Source organism: Haemorhous mexicanus, chromosome 6 (genome assembly GCF_027477595.1).
Source record: "Haemorhous mexicanus isolate bHaeMex1 chromosome 6, bHaeMex1.pri, whole genome shotgun sequence".
Lineage (NCBI taxonomy): Eukaryota > Metazoa > Chordata > Aves > Passeriformes > Fringillidae > Haemorhous > Haemorhous mexicanus.
The window spans coordinates 14,909,841-14,935,993 of record NC_082346.1 but is presented as its reverse complement, the minus strand read 5'-3'; the positions used below and the strand labels follow the sequence as shown (position 1 = coordinate 14,935,993).

The 26,153-nt window shown below is 37.2% G+C and overlaps 1 protein-coding gene across 2 annotated transcripts in view; it reads right to left on the bottom strand.

The window, feature by feature from the left end:
• Window positions 1-3,935: 3,935 nt before the first annotated feature.
• PDE3B (phosphodiesterase 3B) overlaps window positions 3,936-26,153 on the bottom strand; it is an 82,475-nt gene continuing 60,257 nt past the window's right edge. The window contains exons 2-16 of one of the 2 annotated variants that reach the window (XM_059848922.1): window positions 22,187-22,237; window positions 21,303-21,566; window positions 18,704-18,849; window positions 16,169-16,275; window positions 15,791-16,001; window positions 15,170-15,243; window positions 14,559-14,662; window positions 13,687-13,821; window positions 12,055-12,166; window positions 11,218-11,331; window positions 9,405-9,604; window positions 7,861-8,064; window positions 7,464-7,625; window positions 5,912-6,161; window positions 3,936-5,571 (exon numbers count right to left, since the gene is read on the bottom strand). In XM_059848922.1, coding sequence (XP_059704905.1) covers window positions 5,345-5,571; window positions 5,912-6,161; window positions 7,464-7,625; window positions 7,861-8,064; window positions 9,405-9,604; window positions 11,218-11,331; window positions 12,055-12,166; window positions 13,687-13,821; window positions 14,559-14,662; window positions 15,170-15,243; window positions 15,791-16,001; window positions 16,169-16,275; window positions 18,704-18,849; window positions 21,303-21,566; window positions 22,187-22,237 — 2,361 coding nt within the window. In that variant the 3' untranslated portion in view covers window positions 3,936-5,344. The remainder of the gene's footprint in view (window positions 5,572-5,911; window positions 6,162-7,463; window positions 7,626-7,860; window positions 8,065-9,404; window positions 9,605-11,217; window positions 11,332-12,054; window positions 12,167-13,686; window positions 13,822-14,558; window positions 14,663-15,169; window positions 15,244-15,790; window positions 16,002-16,168; window positions 16,276-18,703; window positions 18,850-21,302; window positions 21,567-22,186; window positions 22,238-26,153) is intronic. The other variant, XM_059848924.1, reaches the window with a different exon arrangement.

Here is a 26,153-nt window from a genome sequence, read left to right as displayed (position 1 = left end):
TGAAAGCATTATTCTGATTACTCTTTGAAACAGTCTCATAAGGTAACCTTAGAATATCTCACTAGAGTCTCATTTTCTCTAGACTAGGAAAAAAAATATTTTTAATTAATTTTATCTTTCTCCTTCTCTTCAGGCCACATCATCAGCCCCACTGGTCTGTACTATAATTCTGTAAATCTGTCTAAAGGGCAGGTGTTCTTCCTGGGGTGTGGCATCTGAAATTAGAAACAGTATTTTGGTAGTGACTTAGTTAGGATGCATTGAATTAAATGACTGCAAACCCATTCTCAAAGACAGAGGGCCTTACTTATCCCCTTGTTTTACTGAAAGCAAGCTTAGTTAATATGAGTCAGATAAACTGGCAGTACTACAGATTAATAAATTCTACTAGGATGAATGTCATGAATAAAGAAAGGGCATGCTAAGCCCATTTGAATGACTATTTATAGGAGCAAGTTTTCACATCTGACTGGCACAGGGGACAGGATCTGCACTCTGCTCCTCATGTGCAATAATTAATGTCAACCCCATCCTCAGTATTTTTGGTATGATACCTGCATTTTAGGCTAAGCATTACCTTTTGTTTTATATGCAATTAAAATGAAGACATTTTGATCTCACTCAAGGTGCAAAGGGTTCTGCTGATCCAGAGAGATGAGTCAGAAGTGACTCATCACCTGTTTTTTGGCAGGATGTTTAGAACATGGACAAATCACAAGGTGAATGGGAGGGATCATTTGAAACACCGTGGTCTCTCACCAGTACTTAAAGGCTGGTTTGGTTAAACATCACCTTTGGTTTTATTTTCCTTCTGAAACCTCACAGATAAACCAGCAGACAGAAGGTTTCACCTCACCAGAAGATTTTTACTCTATCAGATTCCACAGATGACAACATTCTGCCAGGGAGCACAGCCTGTGTAGCAGAACCTTCCACAGGCACCAGTAGCTACCTCCCGTGATCTCTTCAAGTCCAGAAATCAGAGGATGACTCATGGTGTACAGATTCCAAAAGAAACCTTCCTGTCAAACATTTCTGGTTGTGTTGTGCCCTTTTCAGAGGGTGTCTGAAGTGTCACACAGAACCAAGTAAGTGCAAATCACTTACACACCTAAAGCCAAGTGCTTATCCTGTAGCAGCTTGGTCCATCAGCTTTCTTTCCTTTAAAAATGTGTTATTCCTTCTCATTAAGCAGAGGACAAATAAACCAACTGCTTATAGCCCTTTTAAACTAAGATCAGATAGAGAGCAGTTAAAAATTGTGTTCTTTTGTCAGCTTCATTCCTGAGAATCCACAGTATAATTTTATAGTAAGTTAAAGACTTACTTCAGAAGATTTTGCAAAGTAATTCCTCATTGGAAAAGTGAAAGTAATTCATCACCTCATTTGCCTTAACATAGACATGACTGAAGCAGCACATTGTCCAGAGACACAATTCTGAAGAGAGCTGGAAGAAATAAAACAAAATAAATACTGCCTTGATCATACTTCTTGTACCTCATTTAATCAACATTTTATATTGGTTTTCGCTCATTTAATCTTTATTGGCCACTGAAGGATCAATTTCCTAAAACTTCTATCACAGCTGAAGTTGTGATGGCTGCATCATTATTTCCATTACCATTTTCATTTCATTTCTAAAAATCCAACTATTCTGACTTGATAAAGACATACTGTTTCTATAATATTTGAAACACAAACTGGCCTGAGACAATAAACAGTGTCTCTCTTCTGAGCATCTTTAGTAGATTTGTGTCTGTGCCATCCTTACCTCTTCTCTCTAGTTCTCATCACCCAAGCTAATTCCATCCTTTTAGTCCAAAACATCTCTCAGGCTGGGATTCCTGCTCTCACACTCACCAGTGCAGGGGACACAGTTCTGCACATCTCAAATGGTCTTTTGGACAAAAGGGGGAGTGCTGCCATGTGAATGTCAGTGCCACAGAGAATCACAGGATGGGTCAGGCTGGGAGGGACCACAGGAGTCATCTGGTCCAACCCCCCCTGCTCCAGCAGGGCCTCCCAGAGCACATGGCACAGGATTGTGTCCAGATGGTTCTGGAGTATCTCCAGTGAGGGGGACCCCACACCCTCTCTGGGCAGTAACACGCTCTGGATTACCTCAGACTCTGTCTGTGCTCTCAAAGGATCCAGAAGCCAAGATTCAACTGCATCTACACCAGGAGCAAGCACCAAAGCTACAACTTTGAGCTCTTGAATTCTGCTAACTCCTTTTTTTGATTCACCTGCCCCTGGTTGTGGTTAAAACTGGATTAAATACCAAGAAGTGGTTCTGTGCACAGAGCAAATGAAGTCTTACACAAACTTTTTTAGTCTGGACTTACCTTAAGCAACCCCAAACCATTCCTTTCATTTTGAACCTTACACTCACCATTTAACTTTGTCATGGAGGAAGAACTCACAGGAAGAGGTTCCAAGTTATTCATTCTGACTGGTTGAGCACCTCCTTCACATCCAGAGGACTCCAGGAAGCACAGAGAGAATTCTGTCCTTGTAGAAAACTTGGTAGGTCTAGTTCTGTGTGAATGGGTGCAAGTAATCCAACACATGTTGGAAAAAAAAGCAATGAGAAGATGGGAGACTCAAACCTGAGAATATTATACTTAAAAGTTGTATTTCTGCGTGGCATAAACTTCAGTGTAGGCTAGTTTGGTCCACCTCTTGGCGGGGGGGGAAGACAAATAACTAAGAGGTAGTGTTGCATTCGAAAGGGTTTTGAATATGTTCCTTTGTATGGATTTCAGCAGTACTCAGCATCCCCTGGCAGCTGTGAATGACTGAAGTGTGATCACAGATTTAAGAGTGACATGCCCTATATGGAGAGATGATATTTTGGACAACAGCTCAATCAACATTCAAAGGACCTTCCATTACCAATTTTGAAAGATTTAAAAAACCTTCAGTTACAGCCACATAAACTTCTTCAAACATCCCCTGAACCAGCCTTTGTTAATTTTTTCCCAGTCTTTTCCCTTTGCTCTTAAAGTAACAATTAGTCACATACTGTGCACACATTTAAAAAAAGGCACTTTAAAGCTGATTTAGAACACATTCATAATTAAATGTATCCTTGAAGCAATCTATTGTAAATATCTAATTGGAAATACATATTAGCATTACAGTTTATTAAACACTGAGGCTTGCTGCTTGTCACTGGATTTTAAAATTGCTTCAGTATTCCTAAAGAATTTAAGAGAAACCTGAGATAAGAAAGTTGCTGGCAAAGATGTCACCACATGTAAGTCCTGCCAATGCTCTAGTAAAACATAAAATCTTAATTTTTAACCTTATTATACTTTTGTTAATTTTTAAATAATGACATTTTAAGGGAAACTTAAAAATGGAAATTTGTAAAATAATAGAACAAAATAATTAGTATCATTTCTCAGACAAAGCAAAATGATATTAAACAATATTAAAATGATATTTGATGTACACAAACACAGTATTTAAACACAAAATGCTGAGAATACAGCATAATGAAAGAATCAGAATTTTTCTAGTCTTCACATGAACTGTAAGAATATATGACCAAAGAAATGTCAAATACCAGGTGTATGATCAGTAAGTGCCAGCTTCAATAGTGCAACATTTTATTAATGACAGAAATATCTGGTTTAACACTGCTCATGTTACAAAAAAACTGCAGTGACAGTGATAATGGCAGCAAGGGGGAATTTGGCACTGAAGATATAGCAAAAGCACATTTCAGTGGTCTTTTAAGTGCATCAACAAAAGGCTTATTAGTGAAAAGAGCAAAAAGAAAAAAAAGCCCAAACCTTTCAGTTATTTAAACTGGCCAATGAAACAGCAGAAGGAAAATCTGAGTAAAATAGTGTAATACAGTTCACACAAGGTTATCTTTTCTTTTTTTTTAAGTCAATTGATGCAAACACAAATATGCTGAGACACATTTAGAAATAGCACACGTGCATTTGGGTTTTATTCAGTTCAACTACACAGCATCTAAAGGTTCAGTACTAAAAGGAGCACTTTTAAAACCAGGCTTATACCTCTGGCTTGCTTACCTGTAGCCTAATTTTCAACTTGCTTGTTTGTTTGTTTACAAATTAGACCTACAATGGGAGTGTTTCTAAAAATACATTGGGGTGGAATGTGTAAGTTTGTTATTTTAAAACTCAGCAATCTAAAATGTGGTACAGTACAGTGATTTTTATCTTGTATCAGGCTTTACACAAAGTTTCCACCTTCTGGTTTCCATATGTGTACTTCAGGATGTACATCGAACTTGAAGGCAATAAAAGCTGTGTCTGTGATGGAAAAAATGTGTGGGGCAAATTAAAATAGCCATTTTGCAACAGTAGTTTATGTCTTTTAAAAAAAAAATCTTTAATCCTCCTAAAGCTTTACATACAAAGAATAAATGAGATACCATCTTATTTCCTTAAAATTTAATATGGGAAATGGGTGCAAGATAAAAATCTGTGATGTGGTTGACTTGTTTTCAAAGCGAACCTGAGTAAGGGCAGGAAATACAACATTACTTATGAGTAAAAGAATAAAATTCCTTCATAATTTAAGTAGCTGAACAGGTTTTTAATGTTCTACCACAAAACAGCAAGGCAACAGATGAGAATGGCCTTGTATTCAATGAATTATCATGAACATCCACTGCAAACCTGAATATTTTCTGCAAAAATAAAACATCAGATTATGCACAATAATAAAAAGCATCAGAAATAGATGCACCTGGATTTTCTTTCCTCTTTTTAAACCACAAATATCAGAATTCAGCACTTATGTCACAGTCCTTGAACAGTTGCTCTGAGATGACTACATGAAGCACACTACTGCACTAAGTAGACACCCCACAACAGGCTTGCACTGCAGCAGTAACATAGTTTTCATGTAGGCACAGACTTTTTTTCTCATTCATGTTCAAAAACAACATGAAAGAAGCAACTCAAGACAACATTAGGATTCATCCCGCGGTTCCTTGTTAGCGAAAAGTTCTTGCCACTTTGGTAATCAAAGTCACTGAATGTTTTTTTTTTTTAAAAACTGCAGGTACCTCAAGGAAAAGAAGAGTTCCATACTCAGCAAGGCAGCATTATATCAGGATATTTTATACCAACTAAGGCATAAAGAACTTTGCATCAGGGTATACAATACTCAATCTCTGAATAAAGTTCCGTATTCTGCGTGTGGCGAAAGTGCATAGGAGTGGGATTCCACCAGGGCAAAGAGAATCCTCTCACAGTATTAAGGCCTTTCGATTTTATGTGAGCTGTGTCATGAGCTGAAGTCAGCACAGTGGAAAGAACAGAGGCTGTCATCACACTGGGCACCACTGGAGCTCCCTTAGCACGTCTTCTCTTCTCCCAGCTGTCGTTCATCATCTTCATCAGCTTCCTCAATCACCTGAATGTCATCTGCTTGAGGTAAAGATGAGATTTCAGTCAGCAGTTTGGCTCCTTCTGTTTTGTTTTTCTCTTCCTCTTCGATCACTTTCTTCCATATTTTGTGATTTTCACTGAGGTGGTGTATTAGCTGGCAAAATATTCGTCTACCTTTTTTCCTTTGAGCTTCTGCAAAAGTATAAGCATATTGGATTGTTTGACATTCTGAGTAATTGCATTCTACACAAACAAAACCAATGGCACATTGCAAGCAAGATGTAAATTTCAGCAAGGCACATGGATGATTATTCTGAATATTTAAACAATGGCACTGCAAAAGATATCAAAAAGTCTCTGTTTTAAATTGCAAGTCTCCTGGTAGCAACAAATTTTTTGTTAAGAGAGGAAAATTTATGAAGCAGCATAAGAGCAAAATCGACAAGCTTTGTACTGCACAATTTCAGCTGTCACTGCTACGTCTGAAGCTACTGAAGGACAGCTAAGCACCAACTGGAACACAGAAACTTACTTAAAATAAGATCATCCTCCATTTCTTCATCATCACTCTCTAACTGTGCACCATCATCATCTTCAGTGCTTTCTGCATCCTCCTCTTCTTCATCAACCCACTGCCCTGGAAGCAACCCAGCTGCGTTGTAGGAATTACAAAGGGGGCCCACTATGTGAGTGATGAAAGATTCCTGCAGTTTTGCCAGCTGGGGGGAAGAACGATCCATGAAGGGGCTTATAGGTAATCCAAGACTTGCTTCCTCATCACCCTGAAAAAGAAATGAAAAAACTTATCAGAATTTCTCACGAAATTAACTTTAAATTCTTATTTAAAAAATTACTTTTAATGAACCGAGCAATCTCCAGCTTCCCCAGGAGGGGAAGCACATGGAAAGGCACCCATCTCTTCTCTCCAGTGAGCAGTGACAGGGCTCGAGGGAATGGCATGAAACTCTGTCAGGGGAGGTTTAGGCTGGATATCAGGAGAAGGTTCTTCACCCAGAGAGTGGCTGGGCACTGAACAGCTCCCCAGGGCTGTGCTCACAGCACCAGCCTGACAGAGCTCAAGAAGCTTTTGGACAATGCTCTGAGGCACATGAAGTGATTTTTGGGATGTCCTGTGAAGGGACAGAGGTTAGGCTTTGATGAGCCCTGTGGTCCCTTCCAACTCAGGATATTCTGTGGTTCCATGAACCACCACATGGCTTGTATGTTTTTCCTGGGGAGAATAACTGTACAGACTAAGTGAATGAAAATGTAATTAGGCCAGTTTAAGATAAAGACACATTATGGCTCAGACTTGCACAGTCCATAATCCTCTCTCCAGCTTTGCTTGTGTCTGGATGGAGAACTAGTTCTACTGGAGCTGCTGTTCCTCTGCCTTTACAGGATGGCTTCAGAGCAGGCAGAGACTCAACTTCAATTGCTGAGCTGATGAACAGAGAAAGTGGCAGAGTAATCAGCCATAGCAAGGCATGCTGGTAATGGCATCCCCTGCAAAGCCACAGGAGAATGAAATGAGCTGTAACATCCAAAGTAAAGTGGTTTGTTTTGCTGTTTTGTTGGGGATTTTCTTTCCCACCATTTTATAAATTGGAGAAGAAAAACATTTAGCAGCTGCTCATTGAAAAATCTGAGCTATAATTACTTATCTCAGCACTTCCATGGACATGAGAGCTTTAGAGCTGAACATACACTTTCAGTCTTGTGAATTTTGAACTTATTCTTTCACCTAGAAACACATCTGTGAACTCAGCTTATGAAAGTGGAAGAAGTTATTTTGATTTTTTAGCACCATCCTAAAGAAAGAAGCTCTCCCTGTCAAAAATCCCCTGATATCTGAAAAATGGAGAATACTGGCTGGGAGCTTGTTTTCTAACACAATTGTTAGAAACTAAAAGATCACATTAGCAAGCTACCTGTGAAAATAAATTTTGGGATTCAAAATGAGAAGATGGAAATACCTCACTTAAAGATTTAAAACAAAGAATAAAGCTTAATTTAGTTAAACTACTAAAGCTGATAAAACCTGCCCATCATTAAAAAGAGAAACTTGCTCTTTCCATACCCACCTGCTCATAAAATTCATTGACAATGCCTTCAGTCCACTTCAGATGCAGGTCTCTGATTTTGGCTGGGCCATTGATGTCAGCCAGTTTGATGCATATTTGACAGGCCAGCAGGCGATCGTTCTCATTGCTCCATTCTATGCCACTGCTGTTCATGTCATTGACCTGGGGCAGGCACAGACACCCAGTTCAAACTATTCAGCCATGGGTTTATTAGGCAACCTACAGACCATCTACAGCTGCTTTGTACAAAGGAAATACTCTACTTGCATTTTAATAGCTTAAACTTAAATAATATAAAACTTTCAATGCAAGTAATTAAAACTAACAATTACTGAGAAGCAGCGATAAAATCTGGATATCAAGACCAGGTCAGTGCAGACACTAAAGTGGAACAAACCTTGGCATTAAATTCTGCAAGGAAATCAAAATGCTTCTTGAGGTCTGTGGCAAGGATTGCTTCAATCACTAAGAAACGAAAGCGCTTGAACTCCACGTGATCAAGGTTCGATAAAAAGTTGTATTCTGGTCGTGATAAGAAAAGATTCCAGGCAGATGCAGCATGGTGATTTTCTAGGACTGATCTGTCATTGTAGAGAACAGCCTACAGGGAGAAAAAAACAAGGGAAGAATTGTAAATTACACAGGGAAGTTTTAAAGTTGTCACTAAATATTCTGGAGTTTCAGGGCTAGCCAGAAACAACACTAGGTAAAAATAATTTAAAAAAAAAAAAAAAAAAAGAGTTTTGTCATAGTTTTGGGGTTAAACTGACACAAAAATTACAGATGAGGGAAACCCCCCCCCCCCCAAACTTAACAATTAGCAATGTTCTTTTTTTCTTTAAAAGTCCTTAATGATGCCTTAGTGACAGCTACATTGAGACTGTAGGCACACATATAAAAACCATTTAAGACTTTGCACAGTGTATGTGTGGAGCAGCGTGTGTTTTATGTCACACAGTGATGTAAAAAAGAAAACAAGAAAAAAAAATAAATCTAAGTATTTGCTTTTAATTCCTCTTAATTGTATTGGAAAAGGAAAAACAACAAAAACCCCAACCCAACAAAAACAAAGAAATAAACAAAAAACCCATAACAAATAAAAAACCCAGTAGAAAAAACCTCCAAAATACATAAGAACTGTCATAATGGAAAATGGTGAAAATTATCATTAGTTTTCAAAGAGCTATGTTTAATTCTAATGCAGAAATTTTAAATGTAAATGAGCTTACTAAAATATAAAATCAGTAGCAGATTTTACTCACAGCTTCCATGTTTATAAAAAACACCCTATAAAATAATTAATTCAATATAGATTAAACAGAACCTGATAAAAACTTCATTTTGCCAATGCTTTTTTGCAATTTTTCAAAGAATGCTTGCATTTTTGAGACTTGGTGATGGATGTCTGTGTAGTTTGGTGCTGTTCCTCCTTGTATGCTGCTTTCAGCAGAAACACATAAGTGCCTACATCCTAAACTCCCTTTGTAATAAGGAGTTGTTGAAAACTGATTAGAAATCTCATTTTCAAAGTCTTAATCTCCTAACAACCTGTACCATTAGTTGTTGTTACTATTATTTAAGTTTCTTGTCTGTAGCTTACTCAGAGATGGAAGTAGCCATCATAGTTGATTAGGCAGACCTAGGGCCAGCTCTCTATGAAATAATCCTTTATCCTGCACTGGTTTGTGTGGTTATTTTCAATTTTGCAAACTGAAAGTTGTTTCTGCATTCATACACAACCAGTACATACAAAACACATCAGAATTTAACAGGAAAGAAAAATAAAAATATTACACAAGTATAGTGGACATTAATTTTCTTAAATCAGGCCTTAAATCCTTCAATCCTAAACAACTTACTTTAGAGATATAGAATAGAAAAAAATTCCTTATACTGATTTCAGACAGAAAGAAGTGATTTTCTGTGTGAAGAGGTTCCTACCTGAGGTGCATTTGTGGCCACCAGAAAAGCATTTGTCCGTCCAGGATGATCATAGTCGTGCATGGCAGCTGCTACATACAAAGCCATCAATTCCAAAGCAGGAATGTTTGATGCCAGGCAGCCATAACTGTCATCAGTAATAGGACAGCTTTTTGAAGAAGTGTAGCTGACTTGAACTGGGGCAATACCACTGGCTTCATCTAAAAAAATAATTCAAAGTACAAAACCAGAATATTTTTTAGAACAGTATTTCATTCATATTTGTAATACATTATCAATGTGTATAACAACCAGACACTGTTGCAAACACAGTATAGTTATCCTTGCTGTCATGAAACTGAATAATTGTTGAAGACTAATTTTCTTTTTTAAACTATTAAGGATAATTTTTATAGATTAACAATTTTGAAGAAAACTTGAAGTGCCATTGAGTTGCAAATTTGTAGCACTAACAGAGCATTCTGTTGTTGGTCTCCAACCTGAATTTGTCCAAGAAAAAATTAATCAGCACTTTCCTTAGTATTTCTATAATTTTCCCATTTCTTGAACTTGCAAACCTACAGGAAAACTTGGAGGAGGGCAGTGGAAACTACTGCAAAAGGAATTAACCCCATTAATTCAGAAATATTTGCATGATAAGAAGATTCACAGTTTTATTATCATCTTTCCCATGGACAAAGTCACAACTAAAAAACAAAAAGGAAAAGAAATAGCACTTATTTTATCAATGCATAATATCAAAGGAACTCCCTTGCCTTAATAGAATAAGCAAGGATTAAAAGCCTGAAAATATTTATACTGGAAGAGTTTCCAAGCAATGTGATTATAATTTCTTATTTTAATTTTTCTTTTTTTTGTAGAGGAGAATAAAATTATTGTTCTCACTTTTCTCCAGTTAAGTCTCCAGTCCCAACCCATTTAATACTTGGAGAAAGTAAAGGCAGTAGGGTGCAATCAATAGATAGGGACAAACTTGGATAAAAAGAGAAAATCCCAGCCTTTTAAAAGCCACATGACTTGTGTCTTGTCTTTTTCTACTACACATATAAAACAGAGTTCTTGGGGAATGCTTGATTTTCATTTTTCTGAAATACAAAACACTTAGCATCTAAGTCTATGTTTACAATCTCATTTTTATCCTTTACTTATAGGATACAATTAGGTAAAAAAATTACAAATTCTTAAATTTAAAAGTTTGTTCTATGAAGTCACAGACCACAAAAGCAAGCTTCACTGGAGGTACCCTCACCCAACATTTGAATTTGGAGATATTATTTCCTTTTCAGGGATGCTCTTATGCAGTTTTTTTTGGGCTGGTCACTTCAGAGTTTGAAAGTCTGCATGTGATACCTAACTGAAAATTCTAAAATATTAATTTTTATACTAAAGCCATTAAGGAGAACTTCAATTAAGTTAAATACTTTGGTATTTTTTCTTTGGTCAATTTAACTTTCCAATAAAGTAAAGAAATATTAGCCTAATGTATTTCAAATGCTAAAAATACCCTGACTGTGGCAGAATACAGAGGTTTCATTCAGCACAGAAAATTTATTAAGTGAACCAGTTTTCTTGGCTAACAAACTAACCATTACTCATCTACTAATTTTTCTAAAAGTCAATTGCATGATGTTTCTGAACGGTGTGTGCTTTGTGATTTTTTTTTTCCTACTGCCTTATATTAAAGTACAAAAAAAAAGAAATAGTGAGTCATAAGAATCACTCGATATTTTCTTCCAGAGCAATCTGGTTTACCTGCTGTAGGCTCATTCTAACATTCTTCAGCAAAACAAAAACAGCCTGTGTGAATACACACCTATGTCACTCTCCATGATGTGCTCGTTGCGGATTTGCTGGAATCCAGGAATGGGCCGTGTGGTCAGGTACCACACTGCATGGAGAACATCCGTGGCATGGATACGATTGTGATCTGAAAATCAGCAAGATACAGTTCAAAAACTGCTATCTGAAATGGCATCACATGGAATAATAAAAACAACAACGAAAAAGAAATGTACAAAATGTATTATAAGGGAGATTTTGGTTAAATCTAAAAGGAAACATTGAATTTAAAATGTTAGTGGTAGATAGATGTATCAGTGAACATTTTTAAGAAGGCAGTTAGATAAACAAACAGTGTCTATGTACACTTCATCCTACCTGGGCCTCAGGAAGGGATTAAATGGCCTTTTAAATCAATAATGGTGAGAAACAAGCGTGGCCTGCAATCTGATACCTACAAGCACCCGGGCTGGGCAAACATCTGTGGAGTGGGGAAGGGTGGCTTTTTGTTTTCCAACAAATTTTGCTGCCCTGCACAGCAAGGTGAATAACTACCATCCAAATTTGCTATTTTTTTTCATTTTATTAAGGACCTCACCCAAATTTCTGTTAAATCAGCAACTACTCTCCCATTGACTTCAGTGTGTTTGATTCAACCACTAATTCAAATTCCCTAAGATTACCTTCAAACTCCAAATTAACAAATTCAGTTTTAGACTCCACCCACTTTGTCCTGCAATTCTCTAGACCAGTTCTAATCTCTGTCAAGTGCATTCACCAAAAACACACTAAGAGGCCCAGAAATACAAACTCCCACACCAAAGGAGAGCCACTGATATCAAAATTCCCTGTGAAACCAGGGAGCACTTACAGGGAATATCCCGGTAGCCGTTTTCCAGCGCACAGAAGTAATTCATAAATTCTTGAGTGGGGATTTTGAAAATTTCAAACAAGCCAGTGTCTTGAAACAAGGTATATGTAACCTAAACAAAGATTAAGATGAATTTAAATCGGAGAGATTTAAATACTGTTGCATGTTCTGCTTTTTCAGCTTTAAAAATATTCTTGTTTTTAAAATTGTACTTGCCAACAGACATGGAAATCACTGAAATTCCACTAAAGAATTATTGGAATGCTATTGTCATAGAGATGTATTTAATACATTTTTACCAAAAAAATGTGGATTTTTATGATCCTCTCAATAAATAATAATAAAAGCTAATATTTCATTGCTGATAATTCCATGCACAACTGATTTCTAATAATATACCCCAACATTTTTCAGAAGGCTAAATAAGCCATGCTTTATTCCATTAGTGACCTAAAAAGAAGAAATTCTTATTCAGACTTATTATTCAAAACTTCAAATTATGTAATTATAACAGCAAACTCATTAATAATAAAACAAAACAAAGAGAAACAGACAACACCAGCCCCCCCAATACATTCAAAAATTGTGTTTGTTTTTGAGACTTTGGCAAAAAGAGCCTATTTCCTGCATTTATTATGATTTCTCTTGAGTGTTTTTAACAAAACTAGCTGGTAAATGAAGAAGTATTTCAAAAAGGTACTCAGAACTTCCATATATGTATACAGACCATATATCATTATTTACATGTAGAACTTAGTGTACGTCAAAGGCTAATTCCCCCCTCCACCCAAGGCTGCAAATACTTTTAAAAAGTTTAAAACAAGTCACTGCCACTCATTTTTATAACTTTTTTTTCCTAGACACAGGAGAGGAACAAGAAGTTCTGAAGTGTGGGAGGTGCTCAGAGGAACAGGAGCTGCAAAATTAGGGGACATCACTCCAGGGTGGAAAACTAAGATACTGGAAATAAAACTGTTTAGCGGTCAGATCAGAAGCTCCATGGTTGCTAAATCCACTCTAAATAAAGAGGCAGAAGCCTCCAGATGACCTTGATGAATGGGAGAAGCTGGGGAAGAGCAAACAGGATCTTATTCTTGCAGCTGCCAGCAGGATTGGCTTCAGCAAACATGAAAATGCACAGAAATAAATCAGAAAGAGATAAAAGGGATACTACGAGCAGAAAGCAGGATGGAAAAAAACCTCCATTGTTTATAGGATCAAGAGGAAAAAGGCTGCTGAAAAGATCACTTTTCTTCCCCCACAGGTGGGGCAGAAATATTTTACTGAAACAGAGAAAAAAGCAGTGGTTGCCAAACAGAGTAGTAATTCTGAAAGCAGGAGATAATTCTGCACAGGAAATGGCAGACTATGGCAAAACCTAGTCAGTGTGAGTCTAACCTATTTACATTGAGAATAAAATTCAGAAAATCTGGAGCATGTTCTCTAGAGATAAACCATTCTTTATGGTTTACAATGACATGGAGTACATGAGAAGTCATATTTCTGCTTTTGAAGATATTCACATAAATGTAATTTTAAGTATTCACATGAATGTTGACTGCAAAACTTCTTCATGGTTTAAATAAAGGACAGCTTTACCTACCCTCCCTCATATAATAAAGGACAACAAACCTGGCTGAGGATCCTTCCAGACTGATCTCCCATTTCTTTTACAAGGTCAAAAACTTGGAAATTCCAATTGCTCATCTTCTCCATTAGTGAATCATGGTCTAATAACATTGTTTCTAATGTAGAACTCTGTTCCACCTGTATGAGATTAAGATACTTTATCATCTCTAAAATAACAATGAAAACTAATTTATCAGTTGTGTTGGCAAAAAAAGCCTTGAAAAGGATAAATCATTAGGGAATTTATTGAATGGAGCTGCAACTATGGCTATGAGAAACTCATAAATCAATATCACAAATAGCACACTTAAAGGCTTGAGTTTTCCTCTTTTGGGCAGCAGATTCTGGGGCTGTCTGAGATGGTGTTATATTTTTCTTCTTATTTATTTTTAGACAAGATGAGTTAATAAAGAAAGCAAAAATATGCATGCGCTAAAACCAAAGATTTACTGAGCTTTAAGAATAGGTCAATTGGACCTATTTTAAAGTTATAAAAACACTTAACCCAAAATGTTAATAGCACTGTATTGGACATTCATTTGGGTGTCTCACTGCCACTGCTGCATCTTTCATGAAGTTCCAAAAGAAAATATTAGCCAGTGTTTGAGCACACTCTCTCAACATTAAATCTACACAAATCAATATTGATCAACAAAATCAATACAACCACAAGCTTTCCTGTCATTTGCTAGTGACATTTATGCAAGATAAACAATTGTTAAACGAAAATTTGAATTCCGACCATGCACCATAACCCTTTAGAAATTACTATTTTAGCAACATAAAGGCCTCTTCACAGCAAGTTAGAAATGCTAAAGAAATAGTGAATTGAGAAAAGTTATGGCAGGGGGGTTTTTTGGCAATTACATGCTTACAAGCAGTGTATTTTGTGTTTGATCGATCATTTCCTTCCTTTCATCTTTCCTCTTCTCTGTATGGTGGAAAGATTCTTTGGAGACATGAGCACTTGCAATTTCACCTTAAAGAAAACACACAGGGAAATAGTTTATCAGTAACTGATTTGTAAATTTTTAAACTGATTTTAACTGATTTTTTATGGATTTGTCACAGAAATATAAGTAATAGCTTGGTTCTAAACCATTTTATTTAGGAAATATGCAAAAAAGTCATCGAGGACAAAATTTATTAGACAAAACCTATCTGAAGGTTAAGAAAAGCTATAAGCATAACTTTTATTAAAAAAAAATGTGGTTAGTTTAGCTTAGTTAGTAAAGCACTTGTTTGATACATGGAGTACAGAGCTATAAAGGTATTAGTGGAAGCCTCTTTTAAAATCTTTATTATGAAGCAGGCAATATTTCATCTTATTTTGATTTTTCTAAAACACAAAACAAAGTAAAATGCATACATAGGCTAAAATAAAGGAAAAATTATGTAGAAATAGTAAAATTTTAATTTAACTGCTTGGGAAAAAAAAAAAAAGCAGCGAGTTGATATCAAGTATTTGTCTATTTTGAAATCCCACCTGATTTTCTGTCTCTGTATTCCACAAAGTCTGGTTCTGGTATTGGAACAGGCTTGAGTATCTGACGTCCACAGCTTACAGAATACATGAAAAATATTTACAACATTCAGTAACTTTCTTCTTTTGCTACTGCTGTCTTCTACTGAAAAATATCTGCAGATTACTTTTTTTAAGAAGGCTTGTAAAGGTTCCTTCAACAACTGACCTGAGTATTTTCTCCTAAATTTGGCACACATAGATTTAGTCTGTCCTTGGATAATAATCAACCATCACCTCCCCCAGACTTAGACCCCTGAATTATTAAAGTAGAGCTCATAACTAAGAAAGTCTTCAGAAACACAGAATCCAATTCCCAGGTAAGAAACCATCCTTTTCTAAAATTCCACAGAATATTGTTTCTCTACAATAACAGCTGCTGAGAAGGATGGGCCATGTCAAAGCAGTAACATACATCCAGCATTCTTTATTCTCCCCTGGATAACACAGTTACAGATTATTATGATATTTATGCCCTTTTTTAATCCTAGTAGGGGCACAGGTCTTGATTTTTTTGTTTTTATTTTAATTGCATTCTTTTCAACCCATACGAAGCGACTGAAATGATAACAGAGTTTACAGTACCTGCTACACATATAACCTACAGGTGTTTTAACTGGCTGCTGAAAATCTGGAGAGCTGGGTGTGTGTCCTGGGGGCTTGTGGATATTAATGCTTGGTTTTGTGAGGAAATCAGCAGTGTCAGGGAACTCCACAGGTGACCAGTTGCTGAATGCCCCGCCGGAGACAGATCCATGGCTCGGTGAGCCCACGGGACTCAGGCCAGGAGAAGCACCTTCCAAAACAAACATGACATGGGGTCCAGATGACAACAAAGTCATTGCTGTTTACAAAGAGAGGGTTTAAACAACCAGGGACATGCTTAAGTTATTTTGGTGCTTTGTTTATGTGAAAAACCCTGTGATGTGCCATGCTGTTTCTGTATAAACGGCATGATCCTACCTGCTCGTCTGGGAGCCATGTGGTGAGCCAAGGTCACAGAGGATGATCTTTGCTTTGGTATTGTCAGCAAGTTTGCACCAAAAGACCCATTTGAGTGAGATCCTTGGCTGAAAAGAAAACAGTAAGGATTGGTTTTTTGCTTTGTTTCTTATTTTCTCTTCCGCTTTTATTAAATAAAATTATTCTAAAACAGCTATACTGCCCTGTGACAGGTCCCCCACCATTAAGAACAATACCACAAAGCTGTCAAATTCAAAACCAGCTAGAAAATATATGTCAATTACATGAAATAAAAACTGCTGTGTACTGATTGAAAGCAACAAAAAACTTCACACATCTTAAAATGATGCAGTAAATATACTCAGATTGTGTGTGACAGGTTTTAGTTTCTAACATGCACTTTCCTTGAGCATTTGAAGCAGGCTATTTCCTAACAGATCTGAAGATTGATCACTTTGGAAATACAATTAAAACATTCCACAGCCACATAAATTTTGCATATACAATCAGGTGTTTTATTTATTATAAACTTAAAACTGAAGCTGTTTTTGACATCAAAGTGTGTTTGGCTTCACTGGCCAAGTCCTTAAACTCGATTGCTCAACCCTGCCATCTGCTGTTCCATACAGAAACTTCACTCCGTGATTTAAAATTTCATTTCCTTCAGGGAACAAAAATGTAATATGCAATTAAAAATAACTGCATGTGTTTACTTCAGAACGAAAATAGTTAATGTAAACTATTTTTCTTCAGGAGGGGAATATAGTATTTACCAAAATAGATTTAATCTTTCTTAAGCCGATGGCAAAAAAAGTCCAATACAGAAATAATACTTGATCTCCCACCACTAGTTTAAATACATGAATATGAAAAATGAGTGCCAGAATAAACATAGATTTATTTCTGTGTATCTCCAACTACTGGAAAAGGGTCCAGTGGAGGCCATAAGATAATGAGGGATCTGGAGCATCTCCCATATAAGGAGAGGCTGCAGGAGCTGAGCCTGGTTAGTTGAGAGAAGGCTGAGAGGGGATTTCATTAATGTATATAAATATCTCACAGGAGGGCTAAGAGGATGGTGCCAGACACTTCTCAGTGCTGCCCAACAAGAGGGGGATGAGCAATGGCCATAAACTAAAACATGAGAAGTTTCACCTCAACATGAGGAAGAACTTTACATTTTGAGCTTGTGTTTGAACAAGAAACCAAGCCAAAAATCTGTATACAAATAAAAGAGAAGAGCTGCTTTTGAATAGTAAGGAAAGTGAGGAAGCCCTCTGTAAACATACACTGAGACTGCAGCAGGAGGGCTGAGCCTCAAATTGAAACCCCATGGTTGCTAAGGTTAAAGGAATTTCTCTGGTCCCTGGTTATTTCCAGTGGATACAACTGGGGAGGTTCATCTGGACACCAGCAACCAGGTCAGCATGAAAATTCAATCTTTTAATGACCACTACTGCCACTATTGGAATCTTCAATTGTACTTCATACACAAACCACAATTAAGTTTAACAATGTAAAAACTTGAAGATCATCTTTTATTCAAGGGGGGAAAAACACTGAAAGGGACAAATTATTCAAGAGGTTCACTTGAATATTAAATATAATGCTGATAAGTAAATTCTTGGACATGTGTATATAAATTCCCATCTACTACTAAAAATTACCAGTTATCAGCATAATTCACATTTTCTTTTTTAAAAATACATGTTATACTTTCCTTATGACCTGTGTAAAACCCTTTAAAGGAAAAAAATAAACAAAAAACCAAACCAAGTAAAAAACCCAAATAAACAGCCAAACAAAAAAAACCAAACAAACAAAAAAACCAACCCAGAAAACAAGAAAAGCAAAACCACACACATTTTTACAGATTTCAGAAGCAAAGGCATACTCATTTATACATTTAAATAAAATTAAATGTGTGAATTTTGACTAATATACAACATTATACAAAAAGGAAAAAAACCCATTCATCTTAATCCTAATTCAGAATGTTATCTTAATTCTGGAAATAAAAGCTCTATTTGCAGCATATTTACTAACAAGCAGAGAAGAGATTACTACCTTAATGTATCTTACACCTTGTTTGATGACTGGAGGAATAATAAACATTATAATGCCCACAACAGCGGTCACCAACCACAAGAAAATTGTCTCACCTTTCTAATTCTGCATGGGTATATGGAAGCTGTCAAGTGATACAAATATTAAACAAAAAGAAGGAGGCAGAGACCAGTTAGAGACTAGTTAGAGACTACTTTGTTTTGCAATCATGTATGCTGGACTTTTTTTTTCATTTCCTACTGAAGCTTATATCAAGGCCTACTTACTATGACAGAGCACACTATTTAACCTCAGAACAATCTGGTTTCTACTTAAGATCAACCTGAGTTACACAGCATAGTACATCATTAACTTTTCCAGTTTATGCTGGCAGAATTTGGAGGCTAAATTCACAAGACTTTACATCCAGTACTTCTTCTGCCAAGTTCCAGCATTATTATTGCCCTGGAAATGCTGTTCAGTGCTTACCTGGGTGTGTTATATTCCTGATGGGATCTCTTGCTGATGCTACTCCTTTCCCATCTGGATGATGTTGATTCCATAGATGACAAGCCAGAAACTCCTGAGGATCGTCTCAGCTGTGGGGTTGGCAGGCTGCTCCTGCTACTTAATCCCTGTTGAGTAATTTGACCGTGGTTAAAATCCATGGAAGTAAAAGCAGATGTTAAAATTTTATTTATGGTTTGTAAGGGCTATTTATTGCTAATTTTTATAGCCAAACAGCTGATGTGGTACCTTACCACAGGTATGTTCTCTTACTCCAGGTGGGGTAAGCAAGGGCAGCGAGGCCAGGAGATAAGAGATGTGCACACTCAGGGGTTTGCCTAGACAACTTTTACTTGCCTTGCCTGTGAAATCTGTTAAAATCATGACTGCTAATAACAGCAGAAACCCACCCATCTGGAAAACATTCTACTGTCATACACTGGGAGATCTGGGGACAGTTCTAGGGACAGTCCTGATGGAAGTGGAAACAGTTTCTGTTGCAGAGTAGCCTTGCAATGTTTTTTGTCTCTTTTTTTTTTTTTTTTTTTCTGAATACTGGGCAGTTCACACTTCCAAGGAACCCAAGGGGAAGGGTTAGCATTAGCTAAGCAGTTATGACTAGCCCAAGATCTGAAGCCCAGTTACACTCTTTTCCCTGTTTTTAATTCCTTTCCTATAGAGGAGAACAGACAGCTCACCACTGAATCACGGACTGGTCTGTGTTGGAAGGGACCTTAAAGATCCTGAAGTTCCAACCCACCATGCCATGGACAGGGACACCTTTCCCTAGACCAGATTGCTGACAGCCCCACCCAGCCTGGCCTAATATCCAACCTAACCCTGCCCTCTTTCAGTTTGAAGCCACTCTCCCTGTCCTGTCACTGCATGCTTGTGAAAATTCTCTCTCCACCTTTCCTACAGGCTCCCTTCAGGTACTGGAAGACAACAATTAGGTCACCCCAAAGCCTTCTCTTCTCCAGGCTGAACAATCACAGTTCTCTCAAACATTCCTTGGAGGAGAGGTGCTTCAACCCTCTAATCAACTTGATGACCCCCCAATCAACTTGAAAATTGTAACTGAACACACTTTGGAAGCCACTCAGGGAAGAGAAATAAAGATGTGCATAATCCACAGCAAAAAAATATGGAGGAGACCTTTTATATTCCAAGTCAGGGAAAGAGAGAGTGGGAACCTTTCAAAATCATCCATTTTGAAGAAATACTTTCATAATATTTTCTTAGCTGTGTTTTAACCTGTAATTTTTCCTCATATATCTGTTTTTTAAAAGCAAAAGGAATCCTTCTCTTGCAGTAACATACATAGCCAAATATTTGGGCTTACTCTTAAAGATACCAAAGCCAAAGAATTATTGAATGATTGTGGCAAGCACTAGGCAAATTTCTATACAGAAAATCCCCAGAACTTGAAGGAAAAGTTCCTTTTTAGGAAGGAGAAAAAGAGAGCAGCTGCAAAAAACCATAAAATTTCAATCTCACATACTCTTTATAACTGGTCTCCAGAAATGAATATTTTTCATTTCACACTATTTTGACTAGCTACAAAGAAATTTTAAAAATCAAAATGAATGCCAATTCTTAGCAGCTTTTAAAGAAATCCACAAAGAAAAACATGCTGAATGACTGAGATCCCTGCCCAACTGATTTCTGCAGGTATCCATGTGACAATACAAGGAATTTCATACTGCAGTGGTTCTGCAGGATCTTCCACAGAGTAACCTGTAGACACTGAGATTTTTCCCCCAAAAATATGGTTCCCAGCAGATACTTCACAGGCTGAATCAGGCTCCAAAACACTAAGCCAACCAGATGATCAGTTTGGACCAAGTTTCCCCACTTCCTGGAAATGTAAACAACGACAGGGCATGTCCCAGAGCAGCCTCCACAACAAAGAGCCTCAAGCTGTCAATCCTGGGCTGGAAATATTAGCTCTGGTGCTCTGCAGCTGAGTTTCTATATCATAATTTTTTTTCCCACCACATTCTTTAGCATTTCATGTAGTAACTACACCCTTGCTTTCACTTATTAACCCTGAGTAATGGAGAAGTGACGGTAGATTTTACACTGGTCTCATAAAGTGATTTGCTGAAGAAAAGGAAGGGATACTTTTCATCTTACATAGCTGATTTGCTTCTGTGTGATGGCTGGCTGGCTGTCCACAAGAGTAAATTTCTCGGGGAAAAAAGGTCAATGAAAAAGCCACAGTGACAGTAATGGTTAGATAAAGAATGCAGAAGAATAGAGAACAGCCCTGTTTGTCCCATATCATGAGACTATAACACCTTCAGTTTATATTTGCTGTTATTCTGAGGAATGTTGTGGTCAGGGTGCAGACCAGTGCTTGTACTGTCTGCCCATCAGCCACTTGAATTTGCATTTTAGTACTTATCTCCATTCAATGTGTTTTCACAGCTGCTCCCTTTTGACTTTAAACATTGTCCCCAGGTACTCACTAGAGAACCTGCTGTGCATACAGGAGCATTCCCTCTAGAAAAATTTTCCTTTGTCTATTTTTTTTTTTTAATTGCAACACACACGTGAATGAAAATAAAAGCCATCAGACCTTGAGGAGCTTCCGGTCTTTTTCAGCAGGATCTTCTATTTCAGGACAGGGGAAGAAACCAGGGAAGGGGGTGAATGGGCTGGCCTTTGGCCTGCATGCTCCTGAGAAAGCACCAATGAGGCTGTGAATGCTTCGAAGGGAAGAGATGACATGTGGGGGGAGGCATGGGTCACTCAGGAGCTCCGCGAGCAGGTTCCGAGCCTCGTTCAGCACTGAGAGATCAGCTCCACTCCCACTGCCAGCACTCTGGAATAGATGGAAATGCTGCAAACTGTTAACATGCCAAAACATGGTATTCTTTGTTTAAAAGAATTTTTTTTTTTTTGCAAATTTAGCAAAAATAAATTTTTAAAAAATCCGTGCAACATAATTTCTTTTAAGGAAAATAGACATTCAGACAGCAATGTCTGCAGGTTTGTGTCACACACTAGAAAGTAATTCACAATTCAGCATTAGCTTCCAGCTTTCTTTTGTCTATTTGAAATTTGTTGGCAATTTTTAAATCTCTATTTTCATTACTTTGTCTCAGCATTAAGCTTACTATTCTTTCTCTTCCAACAATATCAACAAATTTTGGCAGTCAAACTGTTAGAGCCCCTTACAGAGGTACAATTTCCACAACCTCATAATTTTTATTAACCCTGATTCGACCGAAAGAAGTTATAAAAAATTTATCCAAACTAAAGTGATTTGTTTTAATTTTGCATAATTCTCTGAACAGGAACAAGAAGAGCTTACTACAGTATAAGAGACAGAGGGAAAAAATAGGCAAATCCAGCATCAACAGAAGAACTGAAATTTGGCAGTTTGAACTGTTTTGAAATCTGTACTCAATCACATTTCACAAAAAAAAAAAAAAAAAGACAAATTGATAATATACTGACCTGGTAATAGGGCTTGTACCATTGCTTCAAATCCCAATCCCAAAGTATCATCTGTAAAGATATAAAAAGAAGAAAATATTAATAAAAAGGTAATGTGTTAATGGTAATTAATGGTTAAAGGTAATTAATAAAACATGATGTGTTAATGTTGAGAAAAAACAGTGGCATAAATTTTGGTTGTGTGATGCAATGGGAAATGTTTCTTCCCTTGTTTTTTCATATGGAATTGGGGGCCATATCCTCAGTTAATGCTACCCAGCAAGAGCCCTAAAGAAGAGTTTAAAGAAATTACATGCAACAGATATCGTGATGACGGAATAATATGGCCTTATTTCAATTTTTTTTGATTGCTTATAAATCATTCAACCTAAACATTAAATTCGATGGTGATGCTGCTCTCCTGCTCCTATTCACTTCAACATACAAAAGCAAATCTAGCCTAAAACCTCCAAAATATTTTTTCTTTCAGAATCATTCAAACAGAAGCAATTTTTTGTAAATACAGTGAAGAAAGCATTACATTAAATCATGTACTTTTAAAGAGGGCAAAAATCTCTCCAAAGAGAGGTTAAAAATTGGTATTTTTAAAAAGATTGTCTTGCAGGAGGTTTTCTTAGGCTTTGCTTGAACATGGCTACAAAGCCCCATGCTCTGAACAATCTCACTAAACCCACCAAACCCACAAAAGAACGTCAGCAACATAATCTGAAGATGCTATCAGCTTCAAGTACGTCAACAGCACTCACTTAATTTGTCTTTTATACTGACAAAAAATGAAAACAACATACAAGAAATGAAATTCAGATGTCTGTTCTCTTTCAAAAGCTTTCAGTCTTCATGACTTCTCGACAGATTCTAATTATTCTTTGATAAATTAATCCATTTGCTAAATGTGTATTCACAAATTAAACATATCTTTTCACTCTTTTACATTGCTGCAGAGCACAAATAACATGCCAGTACCCCACTTGGTAATTAACATTTTGCAATCCTGGGAGCTCTTCTGCTTATTTTTATAGGCGAGAACTAGGTATGTTTCTGTTCCTCTGGCACTAACAGCACTTCCACGGAGAAAGCACAATGTTCCAGTCTGGTGCTTGGCCAGAGGAAGGTGCAGAAAGTGTCAAAAAAAACCCCACAGGTGGGGACGTGGCAGCAGTGCCCAGGCAAGGGAGGCACTTAAAGGCTCTTCTCCTCTTCAGCTGTCTTCACAGAGATGCCACTGAACTGTGTTTAAAGTTAATAGTTAAATAGTTATGACATCTGATTGCTAGGAAAACTGAAGAGATCTACCATGAAGCATGTGCTTGAACTGGGAGTAAGTTGTGCTCCATCAGAAAATCATACTGGGTAATACTGGGTAAAGCAAGCAGATCAAAATCAAGAATTAAGAATTTAGGTATTTGAGAGTTTGGGGGATTTTTTTAAGTGAGTAATCTAGCTACCATGTATTTTTCTTTTTTTTTTTTTTTAAACTGTCACTGACAAACAGTAAGATAATGACCAACATTCTGTGGCCATACCCATTTTGCCATGATGCTTTTGGTTTTGGCAACATCTCGTCAGGCTGAGTTGCTTCTTTTCATTTGTTTGTTTGTTTGAGTGGTTTTATTCAATTTTCTTCATCGCGAAGCGTCTCTTTCTAGATGGACGTTTCCTTGCTGTATTGAACATCAGTAAATCTTTTGGTTTCATTCTGTCCCCGCACACAGAGACTGCATTAATCTGCTTCATTAACTTTTGCCTCAATCAGCAGCAGAGATCAGCTGTCCACATGGGTTTTGTTAGTTGTATTAGTAACCTTTGATACTAATGGGCCACCGAGTTGCGTCAGCTCGCTCGTAATCGTGCAGCCTCCATTAGGGGACACAAAAGAGGTTTTCCTCTCAGAGTATTTTATTTTTCTTTTGAATACATGGTATGTTAGCTAATTTTATTTGTTTGCTACAAATGAGCTCACAATAATAATAAAAAAAGCCCCTAACTAACAAACAAAATACCTAACAATAAACATCTTGCTTACTCCAGAATTTTTCTGAACCAAACTGCAACTCCTTTATTCATCCTTTAAACAACATGTACTCATACACTGTTCACAGAAGCTATAATTTTTGGGGTCAATCTTTGTGACTAAAAAGGTTCAAAGCCTTCCTTTTGGTTTAAGCCCTGCTATAGTAAATAAATAGGTTCTAATGACCCACGCTCACCCAGTAAACACAAGGCAGAAAAATCTTCCAATCTACTTTCAATGCAAATAACTGTTTGATATTTTAAATGGTGGGGCATCATTTTATGCAGAGTTTTATTTAAATGAAAAATTTCACAGCTTGGATTCATCACTGAAAAATTTTCTTTTGTCATTTAAACCAGAAGACTTAAGCTTCTTCACTGACACCAATTTTACAGCAAAGAAACTGAAACAGATTTGAAATTAATACAACTTCAGTTTACATGTACTTTTCTATCAGATTTTTCTTTAATTCATTATATATCACCATTAACTTGAAGCCATATCTCCTGAGAGAAGACAAGGCAGAATATTAACACAGCCAGCAAGCTGCCACAGCCTGTCACATTTTCAGGGGTCATTCCACATGCTACACATCAAAGTAATTAAAATTAAACTGATGAGAAGTTGAGGTACCAAGTAGCCATCTCTGCTGCTAAACACGACTGGAAAAAAAATGCAGATCTCTATAAATAATGAATATTTTTCCATGGTAAATCCAACCGGGTACATCTCTGCACTAAGCAAATCCTCCCAGGATAGCAATGAAAGGGGGGTTACCTTTCCTTAGGTGCTTAGAAGGCACCACAAGATGGCACTCAAAATCCAGAAAGCCTCCCCCACAAAAACAATTTCTGGAGAAAGTAGCAGAAAGCAGCAGGATACTCCTTAACACACCTCCTGCAGAATTGCCAGGGTTTGAAAGACAAGGAGGGTGACGATTTTAAAGGCTAACAGCTGATAAATTCTATTTCTCCGTTTAAAGAAGAATTTTCTCCTTTGCACTAAGAAAATTTTATTCCTTCTCTCACTACCTACCAGACTTAGTTTAAGTAGCCTAACTCCTTGCATTGCAAGCTAAGTCTGGAAAACTAAACAAGCAGTATTTCTGGCATTATTTTTTCTTGAGAGCTTAGCAGTCAAAGTCTAATTTCATTACTTGCATCAACAAAAGTTAAAAAGTATTCCCAGAGTCACACTAATCTTACAAAGGAGTGAAAAGACACCCTTTATTTTGACCTACAGTGAGCAGACCAAGAGACCTTAAAATAGGTCTTAGGCAGAGCCTCAGCAATTTCTGATTTTGCAACCATGAGACTTGTTGCAGAAAGATCTGTACTCTGTAATACTAAGATTTTGTAATCCATTGCACATAACGTTCTTCCCTCACCTCCTCCATCAAGAAACACCTTATCTAGGATGGACTTGAGTCATAAAAGTTCCAAGCTGCAACTTAGACCTCTGCTTAGTAACTCACACACTTCAGCTTTGAGCTTCCACCGTCAGTGGCAACAGCACAGCAATTGCAGGCATGGGAGCCCCTCTGACAATCCAACTCCAGTGGGCTCTGATCCTGCAGATGAACTTCTCAAAGGTGGCAAATCTACAGCCATTCCCCCCAGAAATGGGGATAGGACATGCCCAGTCAGATTGGAAGAGAAGTTCTCACTGAACACTCTTTCCTGGCTTTGTAGAATTGCCTGACAAGCTGATCAGGGCTTTGAAGGACAGCTTCAATTGAAAATAGCTTCAAATAGAAAAAAAAAAAACTAACCAAAACAAAAACCCACACATACACCACACCTTGTAACAGTCAGGGTCTGTATTACTTTCAACTATAATAATTGAATCTATTTAGTCTCTGAAATAAATTTCAATGTGGTTAAAAGAAGACAAGCCAGCTTAGAGAACTCCTTTAGGTACAAGTGACTTTTCCCTATTTGGCCATCATCAGCCAGT